This window comes from Thamnophis sirtalis, unplaced genomic scaffold, assembly GCF_051295495.1.
Source record: "Thamnophis sirtalis isolate CommonGarterSnake01/CBP01778 unplaced genomic scaffold, rThaSir2_p1.2 scaffold_5, whole genome shotgun sequence".
Lineage (NCBI taxonomy): Eukaryota > Metazoa > Chordata > Lepidosauria > Squamata > Natricidae > Thamnophis > Thamnophis sirtalis.
Window position 1 is genome coordinate 81,399,925 of NW_028261385.1, and position 27,237 is coordinate 81,427,161.

At 40.2% G+C, this 27,237-nt stretch overlaps 1 protein-coding gene across 1 annotated transcript; it reads left to right on the plus strand.

Annotated features, from left to right (window-relative positions):
* Positions 1–887: 887 nt before the first annotated feature.
* Positions 888–27,237, plus strand: MTAP (methylthioadenosine phosphorylase). The gene is made up of 8 exons (XM_087716119.1): positions 888–1,013; positions 5,687–5,773; positions 6,844–6,902; positions 8,725–8,892; positions 13,667–13,769; positions 16,357–16,596; positions 22,228–22,350; positions 25,725–27,237. Exons 1-8 carry the CDS (start codon positions 981–983, stop codon positions 25,761–25,763), a joined length of 852 nt encoding a protein of 283 aa, XP_087572245.1. The 5' UTR covers positions 888–980; the 3' UTR covers positions 25,764–27,237.

The window sequence follows — 27,237 nt, forward strand, 5'->3', positions numbered from 1 at the left end:
GGCTGCTCATACATTGGAGAATAATTTCCTAGTAATCTCCTAGCTAAATACTAACCAGATCCAATCCTTTTCAGTATCTCACATCAGTCAAGGTTAGTGATGCCACCTAGCTGTTCCATCCAAAACCCACATTCTATTTTAAATAATTATCTTCCAACAATATGATCATAGTTGCTATTGCCACCTTCTGGAATTTTTCAGTTCCTGCTAGAACCATGAGATTTTTGATTCTCCTATTCAAATATTAACCTTGACTGTTTAATGCTTCTTTTCCCCCAAGAAGATAAATAATTTATCAGTGATAAAACGAACTTTAAGAACAGACTTCCACACCACCAAATTAAAACATTATATTAGATTATCCGAGATGCCCATAAACACTGTACAACGTCCCAACTTCTGTTTGCTTATAAGCTTTCCCTTCATTTTATTCCTGAAAGGAATAAAATTCATTGATCAAAGAAGACACTCTAAAGAAGTCTTGATTAAACCCCCCGAATCTTCGTCGCATATTTGTGAGAGAATTTCTTTATTTCCCTCTGGAACCGATTAGGCACCGATTTGATCAGAGTCCCAACTGAGCTCAGCAGAAAATCAAAGCCAGGGTACGTCCACCCGATCACATTTTTTCCTCCTTTTTCCAAATCGATTTCCCCCACTTGGGCGGCTTTCAACGTGTGCTGGGGTTGGAAATTGGCTTGGCCTGGCGAGGACGCCTAATGCAAAGCAAAGAGAGCTCCGTCAAATAATAATAATAATAATCTTTTTATAAAGCGCTGCAAAACCTCCGCCCATTCCCCACCACCGAAGAAAAAAAAACCGGGAAGAGGGGAGGGAGGACGGGGGACGGACTCGCGCAACGATATCGGCGCAAGGCGAGACACTGGGATTTTTTTCCCAGATTTTCAGGCTCCCGGCACGAGGGACCATCCCTGGGCGGAGAAGTCGGCACCGCCTCCTTCCTCTTTCTTCAGGCGAACATGGCTGCAGCCGCTGTCTGCTCGGCCGTGAAGGTAAGGCGCCTTTTGCCGCTGTTTTCGTCAAGCGGGGAAAACCGGTTCCGCGCTCCCTCGGCTTTCTCCGTTTGGGGAGGAGGTGGGGGGACCTTCAACACCACCACACCACCGCGGGAGACGGGGGGTTTTCCTCGGGGCTCGCTCGCCGCTGCAAAGAGGCCTCGGCACGAGGGAGAAGCTCCGAACACCGACTCCCCGCACCTTTTGGCCGGCCTAAGAATCAGCGCTTATCTCCGCCGGCGGCGGTACCTGGCGGCGCGGGAGGAAGTGGGGGCAGGGGGTGGAAAGCTTCCGCTGTCCCGGGCTGTCCCGGGCTGCAAACCGAGGAAGCCCGGCTGGACGCTGGAAGATTTACTGCAGAGCAAAAGCGCGCAGGTATGAGTTGTGTAAACGTTTGTTGCTACTGCGGGCTGGAAAAAGGGGAAGAGAGCGCGCCTCGATCCCGGGAAGTGAGATTGTGGCAAGAAATCCGGTTTTCGAAAAGGGTTTGTAAGCTTGCCACGGTTGATCTCCTTCTCCTGTAATCTCTTTTTCACTGCATGTGCTGGACTTTATTCGACCTCTTTCCCCACCCCCTTTGATCCTTCTGCGGCTATTAGGCTGGATTTTCTCCAAATTTTCAGATGAAAAGGCAGGAGATAGATCGTAGGACTGCCTGCCTGCCTCCTTCAAGCAAAATGCAACGGGCAGAGAGCCCCCCAACCTCTGAAATTGGGGATCAACCCAGCGTTGAACTGGAGGCTTTTTTGGAAACCTTGGAAAGCAATACGGGTAGTTCTCCACTTTCAATAGTTTACTTAATGACCAAAGTTACAACGGCAATTAAAAAATGACTTACGGCCAGATTGTTGTGGTCACATTCCTGAAAACTGATTCATGTTTATGATGGTTGCATTGTCCTTGACTAATGGGATCCCCTTTTGGCGACCTTCTGACATGCAAACAAGGAAACCAGATTCACTTAACAACCATGTTACTAATTTAACAACTGCAGTGATTTGCTTAACAAATGTGGCGATACAAGTCGTGGAATGGGGCAGAACTCCCTTAACAAATTTCTCGCTTGGCAACCTAAATTTTGGGCCTCGATTGTGGTTGTAAGTTGAGGGCTATCTGTACAGTGGAAACAAAGCCCTACCTGTGAAATTGATTTTTTTCCTGCCATTCTTCTGATGCAGAAAGCATATCTGAATAAAAACAAATCGCTATACCAATACATAAAAACTTAACAAAAACTAGCACCTATACCTAAATGTGCCTAAACCCAAGTAATTTTCTTGGGTACGTACCTTCATGGAAATCTCTTGTCTATTTTGACATATGTATATGATTTAATTTTCCAGATTGGCTCTACTGATATTTCCCTATCTTAACCAGGTTCAACCCTGACTAGCTTTTCATAATGTGCAAGGTTGCTACCAGCAAAAATTCACTTTTCAATCAATCAGAATAGAGCTGGAAGGGACCTTGGAGGTCTTCTAGTCCATCCTCCTTATACCATTTCAGACAACTGACTGTTCAGTCTCTTCTTAAAAACTTTTAGTGATGAAGCACCCATAACTTCTAAAGGCAAGCTGTTCTGGTTAATTGTCTTCACTGTTAGGAAGTTTCTTCTCTCATTCACCAAGGAAGCCTCTATAGTCTCTTCCTTTTGTTTTTTGTGATCAGACACAAATATATTTAGTTAGGCAAGTGTGTGGTTTATAGTAGTGAAATCCCCTAGCCTGTCTTATGTTACAAGGAAGTCAAAAGACACCGTTTTGGAGAGCGTTGTCCACCTTGCCAAACTGTAGTTTCATCAGTCAAACAATCCATAGTTTGAGGTTTGGATGGGAGAACATAGATTACACAAATTTGTCAACCCATGTTCTTATAAGACTGTAACATGAAGTTGCCATAGATTAAAATAGGGCTTCATGGCTTATCTCCCTTTACAGTACAGGTAGTCCTTACCTTACGATCACAATTGGCCACAAATTTCCATTGCTAAGCAAAGCAGTTGTTAAGTGAACTTTGCCTCATTTTATGACCATTTTGCCACAGTTGTTAATTGAATCATTGAAGTTGTTAAGTGAATCACACAGTTGTTAAGCAAATCTGGATTCCCCCGTTGACATTGCTTGTTGAAATCCAGCTGGGAAAGTTAACAAATGGTGATCATTTGATCATGGGGATGCTGCAGTGGTTGGAAAAGGTGAAAAATTGTCATAAGTCACCTTTTTCAGTAGGTCACTAAACAAATGCTTGTAAGTGGAGGACTACCGGGATCAAAATGCAGAGTGTCTTATATGGTATTATCTATTAACTGGAAGCGATTAAGTCAGTGATGTTAGAAAATATTTTTGAGGGTAAGACTCCATAATAAAGTTGGTTATATCTGGTTCACCCTTAGAAAACAGAAAAACAATTACTTTGCCAAGCTCATGTCATAAAGATTAACTACTGCATGGGAATTTTGAATGAGTTTACATAATTCTTATCCCCTCTGTCTATTGCTTTGTGGATTTCTTGTTCAATCAGCACATTAATTATCAAATTCCCATTATGCAATAAGATGTTACACAGAATCCATGGCAAATATCAAAAGATCTTGCCTTCTGTGCTAATGAAAGAAAAATTCTAATTATATATAATGTCATAAAACCATATAGTTAAAAATAGAACAGGATATTTTAAAAACTTCTGTAGGATCAATATCAAATAGGGATTTGCTTTTTTTAAAAATATCTGTAACACAGTCAATGGCTTCTTTACTAATTTGATTTTCAAGCAATGTTTCAGGGAATCTTGCCATTCCTAAACTTCTGCACAGGGTCTAGAAAAAAGTAGCCTATCCTCCCTTAAACATGGTTTATTTACTGCTCTTATGTTCTAAGTAAATCTACAAGTGGACTGTACTTCTCTGGAGAAGCATGGATGGTGGAGAATCCCAGTAATATACAGAGTCAATGATGAAACAACGTGATAGAGTGGTGTTGGCGAACCTTTTCGGCACCGAGTGCCAAACCAGGAGAGCAGCCACCCAGTGCACATGTGTGCTTCAAGAAAATGATGTTCCAGTTTCCAGCACACGCACGCACCCCGGCCACCTGATCTTCCGGTTTCTGGCATGCATGCGCACGCTAAGATCAGCTAGCTAGCATGCCGGAAACCGGAAGAGCAACAGTGACAGCTTGCGTGCCCGGAGAGATGGCTCTGTGTGCCACTTCCAGCACGTGTACCATAGGTTCGCCATCACAGTGATAGAGGATAATTTCCATATCACATGAGTGGACAATCTTTGGTTTGGAAGTTGTAGCCATGTGCCAGTGATTTGATCAAGGTTGTGGTTGTGGGGAAAATAGGAGAAGGAAGGTATGTTGGCTATGTTCGCCATCTTGAAGTATTTGTAAAAATAATAAAGGTGGTATATACATAAATATTTTGGCCTAGATTTTTAAAAGTTTTATTTTAAGTTGAGTTTTTAGCTTTCTTGAGGGGCAGTTAAGAGGCAAATTTATTGAAATACTCTCATTGTATTTCTTTTTCACTGTTTATTTTATTCTATTCTTTTACTTTCTTCTGTTTACACACCTTTCATTTTCTTCCTTTATTATTGTAAGCCGCTCAGAGTAGCACCATAGTGAGATAGGCAGCAAATAAATTTAAGAAATTAATAAGGTTTAAGACATCAACTTTGCCAAAAGAGCTAGTTGAGCTACAGGTGAAATGCTATGGTCTGGGGTTGCCCATTCTATCTCATGTAGTAGAAAGATCCAGAAGCTACTTCACTAATGTTACATAAGAGCCTTCTCCAGACTTGGTGCTTCTGGGATGTGTGGATGTTTGGGAACTGAAGTCTACATATCTAGCATGTGTCTGGTTTAGGGAAGACTGCATTAGACACTTCTAGAAGTTTTTCAGTTTTTAAGAGCAGAGATATCCTGTTCATTCGATGAAAACATTACCAGCATTGGTTGATTGGGTCATCTAGAACCGAGAAAAGAAATAAGGGGGCAGGCCTGTTCCTCTCAGTGTTGTTGTTCAATTTGTTCTTCTGGGCTTCTGGCAGCTTACAAAGGAAGTGAGGTTTTGATATCGTGCCTGTTTTGACAAGAATGTCGTATAGAAACTCTTGATGCCCATCTGTTTCTAGTACTTTTCCCATCTGTCCTGCATTGTGATTAAGGGAGTAGCTTAAGGCTAAAGCAGGGTGGGTTTGATTTAAATCACAATTTAAATCACTAGTAAAAAGGCTTGATTTAAATCAACTCGATTTAAATCATAATTTTTAAAGAGCAACTCTCATCTCTGCCCCGCAGCAGCTCCCCCTCTTATTTGCTGTTGACTCACTGACAGTTCCAATATTGCAGGATATACAGCCGCATGCTACATAACTACATGCTCCATTTCCTGCTGAATAAACTAAATTATTAATGTATCTTAAATAGAAAACTATCTTTAGATAGATTTTACTGCAAACACATTTTATTAAAATAAATTTAATAAAAATTTAAAAAATCTGATTTAAAAAAAAGCTCATCAATTTTTATCCACACTGGGCTAAAGAGATGTGTTAGCTAGCCATATCAAAATAAATAAAACAATAAAGAAATTGTGATGTTAGTGGTACATTCATGAAGAATTTATCCTTTTATATTGTCTCCTAATCTGTATTTCTTCTTTGGAAGATTGGAATTATCGGAGGGACGGGTCTGGATGATCCTGAGATATTAGAAGGTCGAACAGAGAAATACATTGATACACCATTCGGAAAGGTGTGTATAGGTAACAATGCCATTTTTTTTTATGCGTGTATATAGTATGTTAGGGAAAACACCTGAAATAGTGCTATATTTCCAAGAATTCCTCATAGGTTTCTAGGGAAAAAAATCCAATACCTTTGTAGCTTGACTGGATTTTTAATACAGCGTGATTAACATTTTCAAGGGTTGAATGAAGAAAGATAAGGAAGTCCTCATAAAACATTATAGTTCTCTGAATGATATCCACCATGTGTTTTTCGGGTGCCCATATATTTCTAATCTCCTGGCAAATGGCTCTGATTTCATGGCAGCTGGCTATGGGTCCACGAATTCAGCTCCTTATGTACACATGAAAAAGGCTTGTACATAATGGGGTCTATTTAGTGGAGTAGGTGTATTCACAAAGTGTGACTTCATATAGATTTCAGATTTATTACATTTACTCCTCATAGAATATTTCTCATAGAATCAGAGCTCATCCTGCTGTTTAATGATGATGCAAAATTGTCTTTCCGGAATGTTCTGTACTTTGAATTAGTCCCATACCATTCACTAAGAAACCCAAGCAGTCAGGTCCCAGAATAGCCATTACTGGTTGGTGGCCTGTTGCTATCGATCTTGTAATTCTGCTGTCTCCAACCTTTCCAGCTCGGCAGAGATGGTGGTGTGGCGGGGAGAGGGGATGGTTTCGTGTGCATGGGCATGCTACTTCTACAAATGCAGCTTTGTGCATGCATGTGTGTGCGTGCGTGCTTGCGTGCTTGCACACCAGTTCTATGGCCCAGTTGCAAATGGGCTACTGCTTAGCACCAGGATGTGGACTGGGGGTTGGGGAACCCTGCTGTAATTGTAATATTCTGAAGAATGTACAACATGACTTCGCAGTTGTTTTTTGTACATCAAAGTCTGTCAACTTATTGAGATGTATTTCTGCATGTGATTTAATGTGTAGGATTGTAGTGCATAATGGATTTCCACTTCGATTCTGCATTAGTGGCAATTCAGATTTTTTAAATTTGTTGGTGGGGGGTTTATGATGATTCTGAAGTATATATTTGAATGTGTGTTGTTTTTAATTCCAGCCATCAGATGCACTGATTTCAGGAAAGATAAAAAACGTTGACTGTGTGCTTCTATCCAGGTATGGGAAATTCCTTTAAAACACATGAATTAGAGTTGCATTAGAAAGTGTGATGTGCCATTTATCATAATCAAGCCAAACCTTGAAGCTTGCTAACTATGCAAATTGGATTGAGAGCTGTTTGGCAAGTAACTAAGGAGCTCTGCAAGAGTTTCCTTGTGCCATCATCTCTTCTTGCTTCCTAGAGCAGTTTTGCTAACCTTTTTGTCGTTGCGTGCCGAAAGCACCCGCACCCATAAAGCAATGTGCCCTGCGTGTGCATGCGCAACCCCCATCCCCCCACATGCGCACATGATGCCTTTGCCCTCCCACATGCGTGTGCAGCTCCTGCATGCACCCTGACCCCTTCACATGCATGACACAGACCCAAAAATCAGCTGGATGGCAGGAGGCATACATGCATGCGTGGTGGAGCTGAGCTGGGGTGACAGCTCGCATGCCCGCATAGAGGGCTCTGCATGCCACCTGCCATAGGTTTGCCATCACAGTCCTAGAGGCTGACCAATCAGGCAGCTGATAGAAGGCATAGTATGGGTGGTGGGAAGTAGCAACTTTCACAAGAAATTACATAATCACCACAAATTGGCCATCTCGAGGTTGAGGATTATATCAATTACTCATGAAATTCTTCCAAATATAGGATTATATACTTTATAGAACTGAGACACAATGGCTCCATGGTTAATGACATTGAGCTTATCAGCTGGAAAGCTGACAATCCAAGACTTGAGTGCCACGTGAAGGGTGAGCTCCCATTCTTTGCCCCAGCTGCGGCCAACTTAGCAGTTTGAAAAGATGCAAATAGATAAATAGGTACCACTTTGGTGGGAAGGTAACAGTGTTCCATGCCTCTCAGTATATAATCATGCTGGCCTCAGGACCATGGAAATTGTCTTCGGATAACAGTGGCTCCCTTGGTTAAGGAACAGAGATGAGTACCACCCCCTAAAATCAGACATGACTGGATAGGGGAGACCTTTGCTTTACTTTATTGAATGGATTAAGTTTCTTAACTTATTTTTTTTCATTTTCTTATGAGCTTCCTTGCCAAATGAACTGTGATTTGGGATAGAGAAACCTAAGGACTGAAAAAAAAGTCCCTTATGGGTATAAGCATGATAAAGGCTCTTAGTCCAAACACATTTTTTAAACAAAATCTAATATATGAACCAAGAACCTCATGACCTGCAGCTGATGTCTGCTCATCTGGCCTACAAGGTGAGTAATATAGATAATGTGGACGATTCTGGATTGACCAATCTAGAAGCTTTTCCTTTTAGCTTACTCAAAAAGCTGCTTTTTCCCCCGTGCTTCAAATTGTAGCTGTATCATCAAGCACTAATAAGATAGTTGAGGGATTCTGAGAAGGGGCCACCATGTTTAGATCACAGTTTGACTTCTTGTCACCCTGGTCTTGGTGTCCAGTATTCTCCTCAACTCACATTTGCATAAGGTTGCGATAAATTATCTGTAGCTCCAATGAAATTCAAAGCCCTTAAGAAAAGTGCTCTGGGGTATCATTTCAATAAATGATCACTTTCATTGCAATTGCAATGAAGTGAATTGTAATTTTTCTATCCCACTACGCTTTCTGGATGTGCCTATTGTCCTGTTGCTCAAAAAGATCAGTTATGAACCTTCAACTTGAAAAAAACCTTCAGCATCTTTAGCTGAAATGCGCCAGAGCAAATCACGATTTGCAACCGCTTCCTGATTGCAGTGCAGATTTAACTGCCCAAGTAGCTTGTCCCATTTATTATTCTTCATTGTTATATTATGTTTTTAGGTTTAACCAGATTCCTTCTCTTTTTTTTTTCCCTAGGCATGGGAGGCATCATTCTATCATGCCAACAAACATCAATTTCCGTGCCAATATGTGGGCACTAAAAGAAGAAGGTTGCACTCATCTATTAGTGACTACTGCCTGTGGCTCATTACGAGAAGACATTCAGCCTGGAGATCTTGTTATAATTGACCAATTCATAGACCGGTAAGGAGAGTGGGGGGTGGAATCTGGTTCTGTATAGAGTTAGAACCAACAGAAATAGAATCAAGTCAAATTTGGCAAGAGATTCTGCTACTTTGATATAATTCCAAAAATCCACTTCTGTCAAATGCATTAAGCACTATTTTTAATCAGTAATGGCAAGCGCATTGTTTTATTCCAATAAGAAAGCCAACCTCTTATGCAGAAGTATGTACAGGAAGAGGAGGATAGATCTCGGGATTAAGAAACTGCCATACATTACTCCATATCACCATATGATGATACCTCACCCCAGAAAAACAATCATCATGCTGCCTGCTTTATTGAAAGACTTCTGTCCTTTGGCAGTGTTGAAAAAAGATTGCACTATTTGTCTTTCTCCATTGTGGTGGAGATAGCATCCAATTGTCTTTTTCTCCTTCTTAGAGAACAAAATGTCTTGGATAAGTCTATTCTGCTGAGATTTGCCCAGCTCATCTGCCAAGTTTGCAGAAAAGGAAAGTACAAGGGTGGAGAAGCAAGAGACATCTATGGTTAGGAGGAGAGAGTAGGTGGACAACACAGGGAGAGAGGTTGGAAGCTTTAAAAGCATCAAGATGTTTTGAATTGATTTTTAAAGTAATTGGGAAATTGACAGTCCCCCTCTTTTTGCACTGTTTTACACTGACTCTTTAATTTACTGTTGTTCATAGATGCAATTTATTTTTAAAAACCCTGACTTTTCTTAATTTACTATTTTTCATATATGTAATTTATAAAAAAATATGAATTATTATTAAGCCAATCACAAGAAAAATGTGTCATATGTCTCTTTAAGGTTTATCTGTTTAGCTTTTAATATATCTGATGCACAGGAAAGGAAAGATTTCTGCATTTTTTTTAGCCTAGTTTTCTCAGCTAGGTTAGACCAGCATTCAAGTCACAATACAAACTATGTATTTTGGTGTTACCATCACTTGGCCTCTTTTTCCTCCCTTTACTTCTGCACAAAAAGAATTACTGTTGGAGGAGACAGCATCAAGAAGGGGGGAATAAAATGAAAAGTGCAATTGACTTGTCAGATTTCATTTATTATTCGGTAGAAACAAATACAGTATTTATTAAAGAAACTGGAATGGATCTTGAATGTTTTTATAAAATGAACTATTCTATTATAAAAGCCCAGCTCTACAGTCAGTCCTTAGTGCCTGATTTCTTCCACCATTGCCCATAGACCCAATTCATGTTTCCTGCAGTTCACATACCCAAACCTCTCTGTCCGGCTCATCCCAAGAATGACATAGTCATAGAACAATCAAACCAAACATCAGGTCTTTATTTTCTTACATCATATAGACAGAATCTTACCAGACTAAAGGTATAGTGATGGATTGTGTCTGTGAAGGGAGAGGTGTTGTGATGGACTACAGTGAAGTGGTAGGTTCCCAAGAAGGAGGAGACACATTCTGGCAGGGGGAGGGGGAGCGAGGCCAGAGAACAACACAGGCTGGAACTGCATTGAAGAAAGAAGAAGAGATTTAGAACAGCCATTCCCTAGCCTCTCCTCAAAGGAGCTACCCTGGGAGAGTCTAGGCCAGTGATGGCTAACCTTTTTGTCATTGCATGCCGAAAGCATGCGCACACACCCATAATACAATGAATGCAGCCCCCACACCCCGAACCCCCCACACATGCACACGCGACCCACCCTCACACAACCAGATCCCTGCGTATGCGCGTGTGACCCCTGCACATGCGCCCCACACATGCGCATCAGAGACATGAAAACTAGCTGGCTGGCGGGAGGCGCATGCGCGGTGGAGCTGAGTTGGGTGACAGCTCGTGCGCCCATAGAGAGGGCTCTGCATGCCACCTGTGGTACACGTGCCATAGGTTCGCCATCACAGGTCTAGGCTGTGGCTGTCTTAAATCTCTTCCTCTTTTTTCAATCCAAATCCAGACTGTGTTGTCTCTGGTCTCACTCGCCCCTCCTTGGAATGTGGTCTCTCCTTCCTGGGAACGTACTGTGCTTCGTTGTAGTCCATTACTACACCTTCCCCTTCATAGACCTTTCCATCACCATCTGTCATATTTTCTGCATCCTTTCTTCTGAAAGCCTGGCATCTTATATCCCCAAACAATCCTATCTCCTTATCCTACTAATATAGATAGTCCTTGACTTATGGCAACAGAGCCCAGAGTTTTTGTTGCTAACCGTTTGCCACCGTTGTTAAGCAAATTGCTGCAGTTGTTTAGTGAATCTGTCGTCGTCCCCACCCCACCCAAAAAAAATTGATTTGGGATGTCAACTTGGCTGAGATTTTGGTTGGAAGAAATGAATTGAATAAGTTTCCGGGTATTAAAATACAGGTAATCCTCAATTTACAACAGTTTATTTAGTGAACATTTGAAGTTACAAAGGCACTGAAAAAGTGACATATTGTTTTTCACACTTAGAACTATTGCATTATCTCCATGTTCATATGATTAAAATTCAGATGTTTGGCAATTGACTCATATTTATGACCACTGCAGTGTCCCAGGGGTCATGTGATCACCTTTTACAACCTTCTGACAAAGTCAGTGGGAAGAACAGATTCACTTAACAACTGTTGTTACTAAATTAACAACTGCAGTGATTCACTCAACAACTGTGGCAAGAAAGATAGTAAAATGGGGCAAAACTCACTTAACAACAGAAATTTTGGCTCAGTTGTGGTTGGAGGTCGAAGGCTACCTATAGCTGGCAGAACTGTTTATAATGGCTAGACTTCATAATATCCAATTTTAAAATCCTGTTTCTAAAAGTTAACATTTGCGATAGTTTTCTTTTTTCAACTGCTCCTCCAAAGGCTACATTTTGAAGGGAAGTTGATGGGATTCTAGTTTAAAAGTACACATCCCATCACAAGAAATCTAAGCAGAGTTCTTGAGCCACATGCGAGCAACTGATTTAAACATACACTATATTGCCAAAGGTATTCGCTCACAATTGGTTCTGATTATTTGGATGGGTGAGTGAATACTTTTGGCAATATAGTCTAACTTTGGCTTCTTGAAAATCAAACCATGAGCTGAAATAATTGATTCCCAGAATAAATGCTAGCTGCTGAAGAAGGCTGTAATCCAAGAGTAGCTGTAATTGAATTCGTTTATTGTCACAGCAAGATTTATGCAGCTTTATTAATAAAATAAGCACTGCATCGCATTATTTTTTTGTTGCATGAAGTATGGTGGTATCTTCATTCCCCTGTCCCACAGTCCTGTTGTCAATGCTGCAGCTGTACATTGTGACTCCTCCCTAATGCCCACCCCATGTTAGAACTGCAATTCCCAGAATCCTAGTCATTACGGCCATTGCCAGAGAATTCTGGGAGTTCTATCCCATTGGAGTGGTCTTATCATTCTGTTGCAAGCCTGCATATTTCTCATATGCCTCATAGTTGCTAAGAACTTTGCAGCAAAGCTATTGAAATGTGTTTCTTACTCATTTAGCAGAGTCATTTGTCAAGAGGCCATATCTTATTGGCAGGAGTGGCAGATGTTCCTGTTCATTCCCTATAGATTGCATTATGAGCGGCCACCTGATCCCTTCCAGATGTTTGGATTTAACAACTCTTCCCGTTCTTTGGTAGTGCTGACAGGGTTGGTTTGAGTTGAAGTTGGCAGGAGTGCATTGAGGCTATTTTTAGCTTTACTCTTCCCCCCCCCCCCCGCCCGTCCATTTGCTATGTATGTTCACAAATGTTTTCAGCTGAATTTTGCTGACCAAATAGCATTCTTTGTGCATTTTAAGGCACAACAAAGTCTTCATGTTTTTCTTGCCGGTTTTGTTTTACAAATTGAAAAGCATTTTGTTTCTTTCCATATTTTTTTCTTCTGGTCGTCTAAGCATCAGTTAAGATGATGGTTTCGTTTCTATTTAAGGCCTCTTTCTAATTGTGTGTCCGAATGTATATTTCATTTTTCCCCTAGAAGAAACTATAATTCTGTTACTGTGGTTGTCCAGTATAATTTAGGGAGGAAAAACACCTGTTATTACAATCTTCCCAACTGGAAGGATGTGGGTATGTTTTGTTTCCATAATGTCTGGTTTCAGTTGGAAAGTACTGTTTGCCCTGGTTCGCATTAATTTGCCTATGACAATATTATTTCTTCTAACCTTAAGGATACAGGTAGACCTTGACAGTTTAGTGATTGTTTGAAGCGACAAAAAGTGACTTATGACCGTTTTTCACACTTACGCCCATTGTAGCATCCCCATGGTCACATGATTAAAATTCAGATGCTTGGCAACTGGTTCATATTTATGACGGTTGCAGTGTCCCCTTTTGTAACCTTCTAAAAAGCCAAATCTAGTGGGGAAGCCACAAGATCCTAAACTCTTAACATTATTACCATGTTTCCCCGAAAATAAGACAGGGTCTTATTTTCTTTTGCCCCCTGAAATAAGCACGGCCTTATTTTCAGGGAGGTCTTATTATTTTTGAGGTGCAGGAGGCGGCAAGCATGGTCAACTCATGGCTGCTGCTGTGTTGCAATATTTTTGGGGAGGGCTTATTTTCAGGGAAGGGCTTATTTTAGCGCATGCACTCAAAAGCCCGATTGGGCTTTTTATCCAGGGAGAGCTTATTTTCAGGATAACAGGGTATGTGATTTATGTCATCATACATTAGCTATATTATATATTTTAGATGCAGCCCAAGACAATCCCTGTTCAATCAAGGCAAGCCAAAAGGATGGACATGCATGATTTACATCGTCTTCACTGATTAGTGTTGTTGTTTTTTCTTTGCAGGACAACAAAAAGGCATCTCACTTTTTATGACGGGTCTAATTCCTGCCTCCCAGGAGTGTGCCATGTTTCTATGGCAGAACCTTTCTGTGCCAAAACAAGAGAAGTTAGTAAATCTTATATTATGGATGTTAGTCCAGGTCATCCTCAACTTACCACCATTTGTTTAGTAACCATTCAAACCATTCTGTTAAAACAGCCTGAGTGACCTATGATTGTTTTTCATACTTATGACTGTTGCAACATCGCCATGGTCACGCAATCAAAATTCAAATGCTTGTCAACTGAGTTATTTATGACGGTTGCAGTGTCCCAAGGTCATGTGATCACCTTTTGCAGCCTTCTGGCAACCAAAGTCAATGGGGAAGCTGGATTCACTGTATAACAGTGTCACTAACTTAACAGCTACAGAGATTTATTTAGCTGTGGCAAAAAAGGTTGTAAAATGGGGGAAATTACCTAAGCAGCTGTCTCACAACAAAAATGTTGGGCTCAAATGTGTTCGTAAGTTGAGGACTACCTGTATAGGATCCAATCTGTGATTGAGCAATGAATATTTTCCCACCATTTTCCTACCAGTCTGCTACTAATATATGCAGTTAGATGGATACTAGATAACACATATAGCCCCCCTTCTTTGCTGTATGTAATCGTGCTAGATGAATTATCTTATCATCTTGCATATGATTGAAAATTGCACTAAAGCTGGTTCTCCCTTTAGTTATTTGTCATGTCAAAAATTATAGCAGTGAGATAGTTGGGCAGTCAGTAATCTTTAGGTCAGTGTTTCTCAACCTCGACACCTTTAAGATGTGTGGACTTCAGCTCCCAGAACACCCTCGCTTACATGCTGACTGGGGAATTCTGGGAGTTGAAGTCCACATATCTTAAAGGTGTCAAAGTTAAGAAACACTGACCTAGAAATTACTGACTGCCCAACTATCCCACATGATTGAGAAATATTGCAGTAAGTAATGTAAGATTCCCCAAGGTCTCTATGACTATAGTTCTCCCTGTCTCTTCCCCATTTGCCTACCTTGATTGATTGATTTGGAAAATTTATATTGCTGCCTTCTCACTCTTTGTGACAAAAGACGGCTTACAGGAAATAAAAACACAATATAAAAGAAAATAATAATAAGAAATAAAAATAATAAAATAACCCCCACCCTGGCGTCAACACACACTCACTCATACCAACTATTTAATGGGCTCCATCCTGCTCTGGGTTCCCCAGGCCTCTTCAGGGCCTTCCAAAAGAATGTCAGAGTGGGGGCTAGTCTAATTTCTAGAGGGATGATGTTCGGGGAGAGGACAGCATGGAAAAGGCCTTCTGAGTCCCGCCAGATGTACCTCCTTAGGGAATGGGACCCACAATATTCCTTGTCTCCCCGCTCTAGCGGGTCAGGGAGGATGTGATGGGCAAGAGAGAGTCCCTCAGATAACCTGGTCACAAGCTATGAAGGGCTTTAAAGGTGACAACTAGCACCTTGAATTGCACTCCACAAAACCATGTGGGCTGCTGCATTTTGCACCAACTGGAGCTTCCGGATGCTTTTCAAGAGCAGCCCCATGAAGAGCACAGTAGTCAAGATGGGAGGTGACTAAAGTAGGGATTTGCCAACATTGCAGGTGCTGCCTTTTTTCTGCAAAATCCAAAAATCTCTTGGAAAGACATGGAAAACGCTTGGGATAGAAGCCAAAGCGTTGAATTTGCTATCCTGTACTAAAAGGAGTCTGTGGTCTTAAGCCTTGCAAGAATGAGTCTTAGGAAATGAAAGGCAGGTTAGCCATAGGACATTTTCCATACAGAAATCAGAGCATCCAATATAAGGCCTTAAGCACTGAGAACAAGCTGATCCTCAGCCTTGAAGAAATAGCCTTGCAGAAACATCAATGGCTATGATATAAGTTAGGAGGGAAGGAAGCAAGTAGGGAGAGAACAGATATTTTAATCTTTCCTCTTTTAGAATCCAAATTTTGTCAGAATTGTGAGGTGGTGAGGGGGTTGCCTTACCCTGGCTTACGCCATCAACTGCTATAAAGCAAACAGTGGATATATCCATCCATGTTTAGATTTTCAGCATGTGGCAATATGATTTACAAATATGTTTGAGCTATGAAATAAAAATAACATAAGAATTGCATTTCCTTGAAGAAATCTATGAAGTGATATATATTGATGATTTAGATTTGGGGGTTATGTTACCTGAACCTTCATGATAACAATGGGCCCCAAGGGCCTGCCGTGTGTGCCCAGCATCCTTCCAATTTTATCTACCTCAAATTCTCAAAGCAGCAGAAATGGAAGAATGGGGAATAATGCTCACATTTCAATTAAATATCAACTTCCCTTTTTTTTCTTAGCCTTAGCCTCTTGATTATTCTATTTCCTAGCATATCATTTCCAGGTCAGATGAGGCTGCTATTGGCTTGACAGAAAACCAAGTATGTTCCCAGGATAAATAAAGCAATAACTTCTTTTTAAAGCGTTAATCTATTAAGTTAATGAATTTTTTGTTGTTGTTCTCAAAGTACTTTGTACTTGAACTTCATTACAGGTCCAGGAAAAAATTGAGATAATAGAGATGACCTTGATATTCCTCATGAGATATTAGTTAATATTTGGAGGGGACTCAAATGACACACCAGAGGAATAAAGTAGGGTGGCTTTTTATCTCCCTTGATTTCAGGTTCTTCTGGATGTTGCCAAAAAGCTTGGAATCAAGTGTCACTCAAAAGGAACAGTAATTACAGTCGAGGGACCACGTTTTAGTTCTCGGGCTGAAAGCTTGATGTTTCGCAGCTGGGGAGCTGATGTTATCAATATGACGACAGTCCCAGAAGTCATTCTGGCAAAGGAGGCGGGAATCTGCTATGCGAGTATTGCTATGGCAACAGATTACGACTGCTGGAAAGAACATGAGGAAACGGTGAGTGAAAGTTGCTGTTTTCCTTGGGGGTATGCGCTTAGCATAAACAAGAAAATTGGAACGATGCTACTTGCCAAATAGCTTGGCGGAGCTATTTATTTTCTGTATATCACTTTTTATATGAGTCTCTCTCTCAAAAAAAAAAAAAAACTGATGGAAAAATTACAAATGCTGACAATCTGTGTGGGGCTCAGTTTTTTCCCCACACGTCAACCTTCAGTTTTCCAGATGTGAGAAGAAATGAATGCATATGACATATTTGTAAATAATGTATGCATGTCTTGTACATTGTATTTGTGTATGTATGCTTGCTACAAACTACACAGCCAGAAAAGAGCAGTGTGCATGTGTGAATACGTTAAAAGTGTACAAACCAAAGATACCGTATTTTTAGAGTATAAGATGCACCAAGATTTTGAAGAGGCAAATTAAAAAAACAACAACATTTTTTCACTCTGCAGACCTCCCAAAAACAGCTCGTTTTTCACAAAAACGGGCCCAATTTTTTTGTCAAAAAAAAATGGCATGCATAGCCTCTAGGAGGCTTATAGAGTGTCCGAGGGGGGGGGGGGTGAGCAAAAAACGGCCTGTTCTTCACTCATTTCTGTCGTTCCCAGCCCCCAGGAGCACTCTGAAAGCCTCCTAAAGGCTATGCACGGCCATTTTGGTGAAGGGGGGGGTGGGTTTCAGGAGGCAAAAAAAAATGCTATATTCAGATTTTCAGCCTCTTTTTTGAGGGAAAAAGGTGCATCTTATGAAAAATACGGTAGTAAGAAAAAAAAGGGAACGGAAAGAAAACATTTAGTTATGCTTTCCACCCTTTATAAGTCATTACCATCTTACACTTCTTCCCATCCTCTGGCCCTTTTTAATTCCCAAACTATCAGTTCAGTTTTTTCCTCCTTCAACAAAAAGACAATAAAGGTTATGCTGTTTTTTCCCTGATTGGTCAGATTCACCATTGGTCAGATTTGCCATTTCTGTATGTTCAGTTAATTTTATAATTCAGTCTGTGTATGCAATAAGCTTGCTGCTTTGACTGGAGGCCTTCTCAATAGCTGCTCCCTTGCTGTGAAACAACTTGCCATCTGAAGCCTGTATGGCTCCATCCTCATGTTCTTTTACAAGTAGATGAAAACATGGTTGTTCCAGAAGACCTTTGTAATTATTCTTATTTACTGTTTGCCTTCTTACACCATATTTTTTTTGTGTTCTGCTTTTAGTAATGTGCTATTTATTTAACATATAGTGTGTGTGTGTTGTGTTGTGTTCATACATTCTGGATGCTGCCTAGAATCCAGTTGGTTTCAGACCGTCAGATAAATTTCATAAATAATACACAGGTTGCTTTCGTACATTTAAATAAACAAGCACATGCAGAAAAACATGGTCAAAATTAGAGGGGGGAAATGAAAACATTAATTGCACCAAGGAAGAAAGGAACAAACCTGGAGGGAAATGAGATGAGAGAATAACAGAAAAGGCAAGAGAGTATGAGGTCTTTATTAAATAAAGGATTATTAAATAGCATACAAATCCCTCAGGGGAACAGCACCTTCCAGGAGCAGTTAATCTTGAGGTTAATTTTTAAAGGCAATTTTCCAGCAGTAGCGCCATTACCATCCATTAGCATCACATGTTCACTTTTTTTATTTCAACAGCTGTTTTTATCCAAAGCTTTACTCCAGCAAGTGTAAGACCAACTCACTTGCCAATCCACTCTAGTTATTGGATGGGGAAAACCTTAGCTTTCTTTTATTTATGGTAAATTCAGCAAAATAGGTAGTCCTCACCCAAAATCTCTGTTGCTAAGCGAGATGGTTGTAAAGTGAATTTGGCCCCGTTTTACGACCTTTCTTGCCATAGTTGTTAAATCGCTGCAGTTGTTAAGTTAGTAACAACTGTAAAGGGAATCTGGCTTCCCCATTGACTTTGCTTGACAGGAGGTCACAAAAGATGATCATATGACCCGGGACACAGCAAAGGTCATAAATTTGAGTCAGTTGTTGCCAAGTCTCTGGATTTCCAAGTCACTAAATGAACTATTGTAACTCAAGGGCTACTTCTATGCCTTCACTCAATAAACCTAGGAGATACGTTGGGATAAGAGATAATAAATGACCTGGATATCACTCAGTGAACTTCTATGGTTGAGTGTGTATTTTTTGACCCTGATCTAACGCCCTAACAATAGCTGTTCACTGTTGTTACTGTTGCTTGAATGGATACTATGTTTAATTGGCTGCACATGTATGTAAAGGAAATTCACAATCAAAGAGAGGTTGCTATATTTTGAACACAAATGTTTGCCAATGAGCCTTGCTGCTTGAGAGATACATTCCTAGATACTCTGATTGCTTGCTCAGGGATATACGGTCTATAGCTGTGATGGCGAACCTATGGCACACGTGCGCAAAGTAACACATAGAGCCATGTTGCCTGGCATGCGCAGTACCGGCCATTCCTCTTCTGGGTTTCCGGCACCGCACAACAATCAGCTGGCCTTCATGCATGCGGCAGTACCGGAACCTGGAAGAACTGGTCTTCCGTTTTCTGGCGTGAGCATGGACCCTGGCCAGCTGATTGTCATGTGTGCATGCACAGCAGTAACCAGAGGACTTGCTGGCCAGTGCGCATGCATGCACCGTAAACCCGGAAGTTCATTTTAGGGCAACTGCTCTTCCTGGTTGCGGCCCAGACAAGCTCAAGCTCATACATGCTCCCTTTTTGGCACTCGCTGCCGAAAAGATTTGCCATCACTGGTCTATAGCAAGTCTCCAACCTTTCCAGCTCTGTGGTCTGGTGAAGACACTGGAAGAGAGGGGGTGGGGTGTGCACGCTGCTTTCACAAATGCAACTTTGCACACGTGCATACTCACCCACTACTTCTGCAGCCCAGTTCCAAATGGACTGCAGCCCGACACTGGGTTGCGGACCAAGAGTTGGGGACCCCTGGTCTATAGAACGTTAGATGTTTTACATACAGTGGTGATGGATGTTTGGAATTGTAGTTCAGCATTATTTGGAATGCCTTAGGTGTGCTAGTTGCAGGCATAGGTGCAGTTGCAGCCAAAGAAGGTTTGCCCACACCACATACAGGAAGGTGGTATTAACAGAATCCTTCTGTTCACAAAAGTACAAATAATCCAGAAAGAAAAATACTTGTGAGTGTGAGGATGATTTAAACACACACACACACACACACACACACACACACAAAATATCCAAGGAAAAATTGGCTGCAGAATACACACCTTCTGTTAGGGGAACAGAAATGAAAAATCAATGGAAATGGAATTACAAACTGACTAGGAGTATTCCGAACTCTAAAACTTTGTATCACTCTCAGCTCTCTCAAACAGTTGTAGATAATTTTAGGCAATCAGTCTTTTTCACAGCTGAAATTAAATTTGGAGGAGAGTATGAAAGTGCTGAATTGCAACTTGGAAAGCAGTTTAATTTTATCTCCTCAGTACTCAGTGCCAGGAAATTTGAGTAGTCTACATACACTGTTTTGGTCATGTCCAGAGTTAATACCGTAATATGATGATCACTGCCTGTATTTTCTACACTTTGTTTTCCTGTGATCATTTTGTGGGTACATGTATCTGCAGATCACTGATGAAGTCCTTTTTTTTTATTTGTTTAAAAAATATTCTCATGTAAATTTGTCAGCCTTTAAGAGTTCACATGGGTGAGGTTGGGGTCCTTACCATACTAATATTTTTACTAACACAGCTATTTATTTTGAAATAATTTCACTGGTAAAGTGACATGGGCAAATTATTGTCAACCTCATACTTGTAATATAATGATAACATGGACTATTTTGTAGGGTTCTTAGTAGAATAGCAGTAGCAATAGCAGTAGACTTATATACCGCTTCATAGGCCTTTCAGGCCTCTCTAAGCGGTTTACAGAGAGTCAGCATATTGCCCCCAACAATCTGGGTCCTCATTTTACCCACCTCGGAAGGATGGAAGGCTGAGTCAACCCTGAGCCGGTGAGATTTGAACCGCTGACCTGCTGATCTAGCAGTAGCCTGCAGTGCTGCTTTTAACCACTGCGCCACCTTGGCTCTTATATAGAATATAGTAAAGAGCTTAAATGTGCTAAAATTGTAAGTGGGTTCCATGTTGAGTTCCATTTAAGAAATCTGTTAATGAAAAATTGAAAATTACAGCCCTCTCTAAATTGTTTACAGAGTCAGCATATTGCCCCCAACAATCTGGATCCTCACTTTACCAACCTCAGAAGAATAGAAAACTGAGTCAACCTTGAGCTGGTCTGGATCAAACTCCTGGCAGTGAGCAGTGAGTTAGCCTGCAATACTGCATTCTAACCACTGCATCACTAGAGCTTTATGGAGTATGTGGTGTTCCTTCCTATTTTATCCCCATTTCAATGGCCCTTTGAGGTAGGCTGGGCTCAGAGAGAGTGACTGATGCAAAGTCTCCTGGAAAACTTTTGTACTTGAGGGTACATTTGAATCTGACTTTGCCTGGTCCATGGCCATGCTAACCACTATATGCTGCTTGTCTGAGTTTGTTGCAGAAATCAAATCCAGAAAGCACACACAGGTAACTGATGCAGCAGGATTCATTAACTTCTCTTTATATGTAATGTATCACATGAGACATATATACAATACCAAGAGTGGTTCTTTCAACGTGGTAGAGAGGAAAGATTGGTTTCAGTTCCAGCAGCAGACTAGTTTTTAGCTTTAGCACAGATTCAGATCTATAGTACTAAGTCACACACAAGGTCCCATTGGCTGATTGTTGCTATGGGCTATTCCAGTTCATGAATATATCTACTCTTGACAGTGCTGACTACTATTTATTAGTTACTGGTATATGTGTTTGTGCACAGAACTACATTTTACCTAACCTTAATCCTATTTAGGTTTTTTTTTTACTGTGGCTATTGACTTTTTAAATAAAATTCTATTAAATGTGCTTAATATATTAGGCAGGTTTTGTTTTTCCTTTAGAAGGAACTTGCTGAGGATGTTCATAATAAAGTTACTTGTTATTGTGATAAAGATCATTTGCCTGCATCTATCTGAAAACTTTTCTGAATTGCTTTGGTTGAAATTATACTAGAGCATACCTAATGTTTGACATTATTGTTCTGTATCTCTACACTCTATATTTTGTTTATTGGGATTTACTCTAATATAAATGGGAATAAGATCAAATCATGAGTGCTTTTGTTAGTACAAATCACACCACACACAGAGGGGTGGGTTCCTGCCGGCATTACTACCGGTTCGGCGCACACATTTTTTTGTTCCGCGCACATGCACATTTGCACCTTAAAAGGTCTGTGCATGCACAGAACATTAGAAAAGGAGGAAAAAGTAACAGTTTTCCAATGAAGATTGTTCTGCGCATGTGCAGAACAGAAAAATCAAGATGCCGCCGAGCATAGAACCGGTTCGAGCAAGTGTCCGGCCGAGTTACTACCTACTCAACCTCTGCGCGCATGCACACACACAGAGGGATTGATTGAGTGATTAGTTGGCTATTTCAATTTCTATGGTAATCCACTCATATGTATGTATGTATGTGTATGTATATATGTGTGTGTGTGTATGAAGAAAGCCTAATGATTGTCTTGTTCTTGTAGGTCTCAGTGGACAGAGTTCTAAAGACACTGAAGGAGAACGCAAATAAAGCAACTAGTTTGCTACTCACTGCCATACCTCAGATTGGATCCATGGAATGGTCAGAAACCCATCAGAACTTGAAAGTAATTTGATATTTGTATTTAATTTATTATTTAAGTATATGTGTTTCTTATTTTTTAAAAAGTTTCCAGGATACTTTTAATAAGGGAAGCTCCAGTCCCACTGACCCTCCCCCCCCCCCAGTGGAAGTAGAATTTATATTGAAAAGCTCTAATGCCATAAAAACTAACTACAGTTGGTACAATACAGGTAGGCCTCAACTTATAACCACAATGGAGCCCAACATTCTTGTTGCTAAGTGAGATAGCTGTTTAGTGCACTTTTTCCCATTTTATGACCTTTCTTGCCACAGTTGCTAAGTGAATCATTGCAGTTGTTAGTAACACATTTAATCTGGCTTGTCCATTGACTTCGCTTACCAGAAGGCCACAAAAGGTGATCACATGACCTCAAGACAATGCAGCCATCATAAATATGTACCAGTTGCCAAGTATCACATGACATTTTATCACATGACTATGGGGATGTTGCAGTGGTCATAAGTGTGGAAAAATGGTCATAGATCACTTGTTTCAGTACCATAAATTTCAAACAGTCGCTAAATGAATGGTTGTGTCATAAATTACCTGTAATATTAAAACATTGCAGTGGTAACATAGGTAAGATTGATAAAATGTAGAAAATCTAACATTTAGAACATGCTATAGAGTTCTGGTTACACAGTTAAAAATCCAGAACAGCCCAATTAAATCTTCTTTAAGAGCAAAACATTCAAATTATTAATTTGGAGGCAGATATATACAGGTTTTTTTTAATGAACTTGAACCTTTAAATTAAATAGAGCTCATCTGCTCACCCATCAACGGTGCACTTCCTTGCATTATCAATAAGAAGCTGCCTTAACATATTCAGACTCCAACTTTAAAAAAAATAAGTTGTGTGATCCAGACATCCACTCCCACCAATTCTTGGACTTCTGGTTTTTGCAATTGTCAAACAGTTTGAAATATATTGATGTTCTAACTCCCCAGAAAACGTTTTTAAAATCCTGGACATTTTGCAGTAGATACTTATAATCCATGCTTACATGCATGCACACCCATGTGTTCACATCATAATTAAGAACTTTTGTTTAAACACTGAAACAGAGAGCTGAAGAATTTCAGAGCCACAGTAGTAAGAGTCTGGGTAAGTAAATACTGATTCCAGAAGCATACAACTAGGCACCAGTTCTGTACTGTAGGCCCAAGAAGGACATTCCATGAATTAGTTCAGGGGTCTCAAAACTTAGCAACTTGTGGACTTCAACTCTCGGAATTCCTCAGCCAGCCATACTGGCTTGCCAATTCTAGGCATTGAAGTCCACAAGTCTTAAAGTTGCCAAGTTTGAAAGTCCCTGAAATAGACGCTCTCTAGAACAGAGCTCCCAACTTTTCTGGCTTTGCGGACCAGTGTGGGGGAATAGAGGGGATGGTTCCACCCAAGAAAAAGGCACATGCACCTGCTGCTCACATAAGTTGGGGTGCATGCATACATTCGCCCACCACTTCCACAGCTTGGTTCTGAACGACTCACAGTCCAGTAGTGGGCTACAGCCCAGGGTTTGGGGACGCATCTTCTAGAAGGTGATAGCTACAAAAGTTTGATAACTCTTGTGATGGCACTTGCAACACTGAAGGAATCACCTGGAGAATTTGGATCATGACAAAGGCTATAAAAACTGGAATCAATCCATATCTTATAGATGGCAAATCTACAGTAAAATTAGTGAGGTGACTTCCAAATCATCTAAGCCCTTCTTTGGGCAGTTATCCTTCAACCTGGCTTTATTTGCAGCAAATGTCCAAACAATCAACTATATTTAAATACAAGAGTAAAGTTGTGTAAATCTTAAACTGTGCATTCTTTAGCCCAGAAACAAGGAAACTATGTCTCTTACATGTTAAAAGGTAAAGGTTCCCCTTGCACATATGTGCTAGTCGTTCCCAACTCTAGGGGGCAGTGCTCATCTCTATTTCAAAGCTGAAGAGCCAGCACTGTCCGAAGACATCTCCGTGGTCATGTGGCTGGAATGATTGAACACAGAAGGCGCACGGAGCGCTGTTAACTTCCCACCAAAGGTGGTCCCTATTTTTCTACTTGCATTTTTACATGTTTTCAAACTGCTGGGTTGGCAGAAACTGGAACAAGTAATGGGAGCTCACTCAGTTATGTGGCACTAGGGATTTGAACTGCCAACCTTTCTGATCGACAAGCTCAGTATCTTAGCCACTGAAAGCTCAGTGTATTAGCTACTGAGCCACTGCGTCCCTGGTTTACATGTTGTTAATGTTTTAATCCCAGGTTGTTAACCAATGGTAAGATATGCCAAGATGTTCTTCAGCAACACTTGGTAAATCTCAAGTTTCCTTTCCGTATTCTAGAAAAAAGAGAGTGGCAAGTTTGATTCATATTTATCTCCTCCCCTGGATAAGAAGAAATGTTGTAGATTTGGAACACAAAATATGATATTTTGTAGGAAGAAAGCACACTTTAGTTGACCTCTTTCCTTACAGATAGTCCTCGAGATACAACCACAGTTGAGCCCAAAATTCCTTTAAAAAAACATTTTAGATTATAGAATAAAATACAAAAATACAAAATCAAATAGTAAGACATGGAGGAGGGGGCGAGAAGAGGGAAGAAAAGGGAGGAGCGGAGGAAGAAAAGCGGGAAAAAGCATTGATGTCCGACTCCTCGTTGCAGTAGAACAAAGCATTAACATTGAACCTCAACTTTTCACTTTTCCATAATAAACTAGCCATTTCTATAGCAACAAATCAATCCAATCAGTAAAACCCAAAATCAAACTTTCATTTTTTTCCCCACCTCAAGCACAAAGTCCAGAAGCGGTTTCCCTGTAGCAACAAAAGTACTTGCATTCTTTTCTTTGATCAAAAGGGTCAATTTAGCCATCTCTGCCAACTTCATTAACTTCTGTAGTCATTCATCCATGGTGGGAGTCACAATGTCTTTCCATTTTTGTGTATACTGTAGTCTTGCTGCCATCAACATATATAAGACCAAAAATGTCTGTTGCTGAACACTTAACTTCAATCGGTCACTAAATGAATTGTTGTAAGTCGAGGTCTACCTGTATTGGTTTCTGACTCATAGTAATAATGACGTAAAACACTAATATTGTTGTGTATAAAGCAGGATTCAAGCAACAAAGCCTTCAGGTTCTAGGTTAAAGTGAATTAAGGCTCCTAATTGGTACCCCATAATTTTTGTGCATATTTTGAATGTTATCTTTTACCCAAAATCTGTTGCTGATTTGTAGTGCTTTTATTTAACTAGATCGTAACTTCGTATAATACAGTAATTACAAACCTTAAAGAATTGCTTCTTAATGTAGCATTTCACCCCCACCCTTGTTCTGATTCTTGTATTTCAGAATACTGTGCAGTTATCTGTTATGCTACCAAAACATTGAAAACCTAGCAAGCTACAGTACTTGAAGATCAGAAGATAGACGTCTTTACTTTTAAAGAATGCCTTTGATGGATGCAGCATTTTTCATTACCATCTGCTAATATGCTTCTTTTGGAATAAGATCTTGCAAAGGCTGAAAAACAACATTCACAGCAGATTTGAAAAGTAATTAATTCTTAAAACTGACATTTCAGACTGTGAACACAAGAGCTGATACTTGATAATCCCGTTCCACTGATGTGAAAGAGATTTTTTAAAAAGGGTTATTAGCTCTAGTTCAAATATTCGATCATAACTCAATTCAAAAATGGCAAATCCATAAAAAGGTATGTTAATATGCCCTTGCTCACCCCCCAAATGATCACTTCCCTGAGTGGTTATAGTGGTGGACTGCCGTTCAGTAGCATTTTTATAATGCAAAGAAATGGTTTTGAATGGTGATTAAATGCATTTTTATTATGCTTTTTAATAGAAAATTAATGACTTTTAAAAAATAAGGGCAATTAACAGATTGCACTTTTTTGTTTTTAAAGATTTCTTGGCTAAGATTTTCCAAAGTGACATGATACGGTTTTTATGTATTTAGTCTATTGTTAAGAAAATATTTGCTTTTATTACGAATGTCAAATCTGTTTTCTTTTGTGTCTTCAATTTAATATGCTGGACTTCATGAATCAGAATAGAGTAACAGAGTTGGAAGGGACCTTGGAGGTCTTCTAATCCAACCCCCTGCTCAGGCAGGAAACCCTACATAAATTGCTGGATTTATTTTCTTTTTATACGTTTTGTTTTGTTTTAAAGATCTGTGTGGTGGATGTGTAGACTTGGTTGATTTATTATTTTTTTAATTGAATGGCTTTGAGGGGGTTTTTGGACAGCAAAAAAGCAGGATATGTGGCTTTTGTGTGGAAAAGAAAAAAGACATTTTAAGACCACAAAGGACTCAATCATGAATTCCCTCAGTTGTTAATAGTGAGTGTTGAGCAACTCCATTTCCGTTAGAAGTTTTCTGGTGCCCTTATGGCTGTAGTAGCTTCTCCAAACCAAGGCCACAATGTCACTTCAGAAAAAATATCCTCTCAGTTTTGCAACTCACTTTTTATTGAAGACTCCAATACACCATTTACTTCTAGCAAAAGCAGCAGAGTAACAGAATCTAGGTTGGTGATGTTTCTGAGTGTTTGAAGGCATCACAAACCTGTTTGAACGGGCTGTGTACAGCCTCCGAAACAATTCTCTCTACCAAGTCATTCAGGACTTGTTTTTTGCTAAATATTTTGAAGAGTGAAGAACAACTACCATGTCTCTGAACAACATATTCACATTGTTTGGAATGCTGCTGCTGAATGTTTACAATACACACTGTACTGTTGTATCCTTGCAAATTATGCCTTAGTTACGTATGTTAAATACCCCCTTTTCTTTTTAAAAAGGATGCAATGCTGCTTTTCTCAAATAAAACTCAATGTAACCTC

Excerpts from the sequence above, each read along its gene's own strand:
- MTAP (XM_087716119.1), top strand. The coding sequence starts at position 981 with ATGGCTGCAGCCGCTGTCTGCTCGGCCGTGAAG. Across the intron at positions 1,014-5,686 it reads CTGTCTGCTCGGCCGTGAAG|ATTGGAATTATCGGAGGGAC; the intron begins GTAAGGCGCCTT and ends CTTCTTTGGAAG. Across the intron at positions 6,903-8,724 it reads GACTGTGTGCTTCTATCCAG|GCATGGGAGGCATCATTCTA; the intron begins GTATGGGAAATT and ends TTTTTTCCCTAG.